The sequence below is a fragment of the Perkinsus marinus genome (genome assembly GCF_000006405.1).
Source record: "Perkinsus marinus ATCC 50983 genomic scaffold scf_1104296969482, whole genome shotgun sequence".
Classification (NCBI taxonomy): Eukaryota; Perkinsozoa; order Perkinsida; family Perkinsidae; genus Perkinsus; species Perkinsus marinus.
In genome coordinates, this window is record NW_003202826.1 from 1 (window position 1) to 1,361 (window position 1,361).

At 48.9% G+C, this 1,361-nt stretch overlaps 1 protein-coding gene across 1 annotated transcript; it reads right to left on the bottom strand.

Moving 5' to 3' along the window:
• Positions 1–165: 165 nt before the first annotated feature.
• On the bottom strand, positions 166–1,239 carry Pmar_PMAR018679 (hypothetical protein; the record flags this gene model as incomplete). The annotated part of the gene is made up of 1 exon (XM_002767938.1): positions 166–1,239. A coding segment is annotated over one exon (1,074 nt), but the record flags the coding sequence as incomplete, so codon positions are not given.
• Between the last annotated feature and the right edge of the window lie 122 nt (positions 1,240–1,361).

A 1,361-nucleotide genomic window follows, 5' to 3' on the forward strand; every position in this document is an offset into this window, starting at 1 on the left:
AGGATGTGGATGATCCGTAGCGACATCGTCCATATAATATTTGATGTTGTAAGGTGACTTCGCGGTGGTACAAATATGGGACATACATGCGAGTAGGACGAATGGCGAAAAATTAGGCCCGTAGGGTAGGTTGCAGAAAAAGAATCGCTGACCGTCGATAAACACCGTCATTATTTGTCGTAAGTTGGGCCCCGTCCGGATGCGGAAGAATGCATCCGAGACATCCATCAGCTTCAGAGTGCTATACCCTCTTGTAGCGTCAAGAATGGAGTACAACGGATCTTGTCGGACAGGGCAGTCCTTGAGAAGTTGCACGGTCGCATCATTGAGCTTCCTGAAGGGGAATACGGGTCGTGCCCTTTTCGATCCTCGTACGCCATAATATGTCGTGGTAAGGTACATAAAGCCGTCATCGTCATCGGTTGTAGGAGCCAAACATCCTCTTTGAATGAGGCCTTCCAATCGGGCTCGAGTCTCATCGAACAACGTAGGGTCGGTAGCATCTGGTTTGTTGAGGGGATGATGATGCGAGAGTTTATTTGGGCGAGCCTTTCGAGCAGGCATACTCGCAGCTTTGATATCCACAGTGAAGACATTCGTCTGAAGGTCGTCGGTGTCTTGGGTAGCAGTTATGATGAAGTGGGGAGTCTCCATAACGACTGTGGTCTCGGAAGGTGAGGTTGCCTCAGTGAGATTGGTCTTCTCAGATTGGCTAGCTTGTAGATTATCTCGCCCGGTAGTATCTGAATTCTGCAAGACGAATGATGAATCCGAGGCTGTTGTGAGACTTAGCTCGACCGCAGAGCCTGATGCACCATCGTCATCGGGATGCTGTACAGGGGGAATTTCCCCAACAATAACCAGCTTCTGGATGACAGGGTTGTAGTAGAACCCCTTAGAATTTTGCAAGTCGGAGCCGAATACGAATTGGAATGGTTCGGGTAGACGAGGGGACACCAAGAAGGAAGAATTGATCTCGATGTCTGTGCTATCCGCGAACCGCCATGTAAGTGTAACAGTTGCATGATACATAATGCATTCGCCATTCATAATGTAGGCTGTGTAGGGCACGTCGAGATACCTCATAGGTAGACCAAGTTCGGCGACAAGCTTATGAGAGATCATGCTCTCATAACTGCCTGTGTCGATCAACGCAACATACTTCTCACTTGACGTAGCATTGTGATCTGGTAGTGTGACCAGGCAATGTGGGGTCTTGTGCAGGCTGAACTGTGCCATAGTAGTAGTTGTAGGTTGCGGAGTGGGCACTGTAGTCAAAGTATTAGTAGCATACGATGAATTGCCCGTGCCCTGTGTAGCTGATTGTGTCGTTGCATGAGAGTACTTGCATTTGTCGCCGA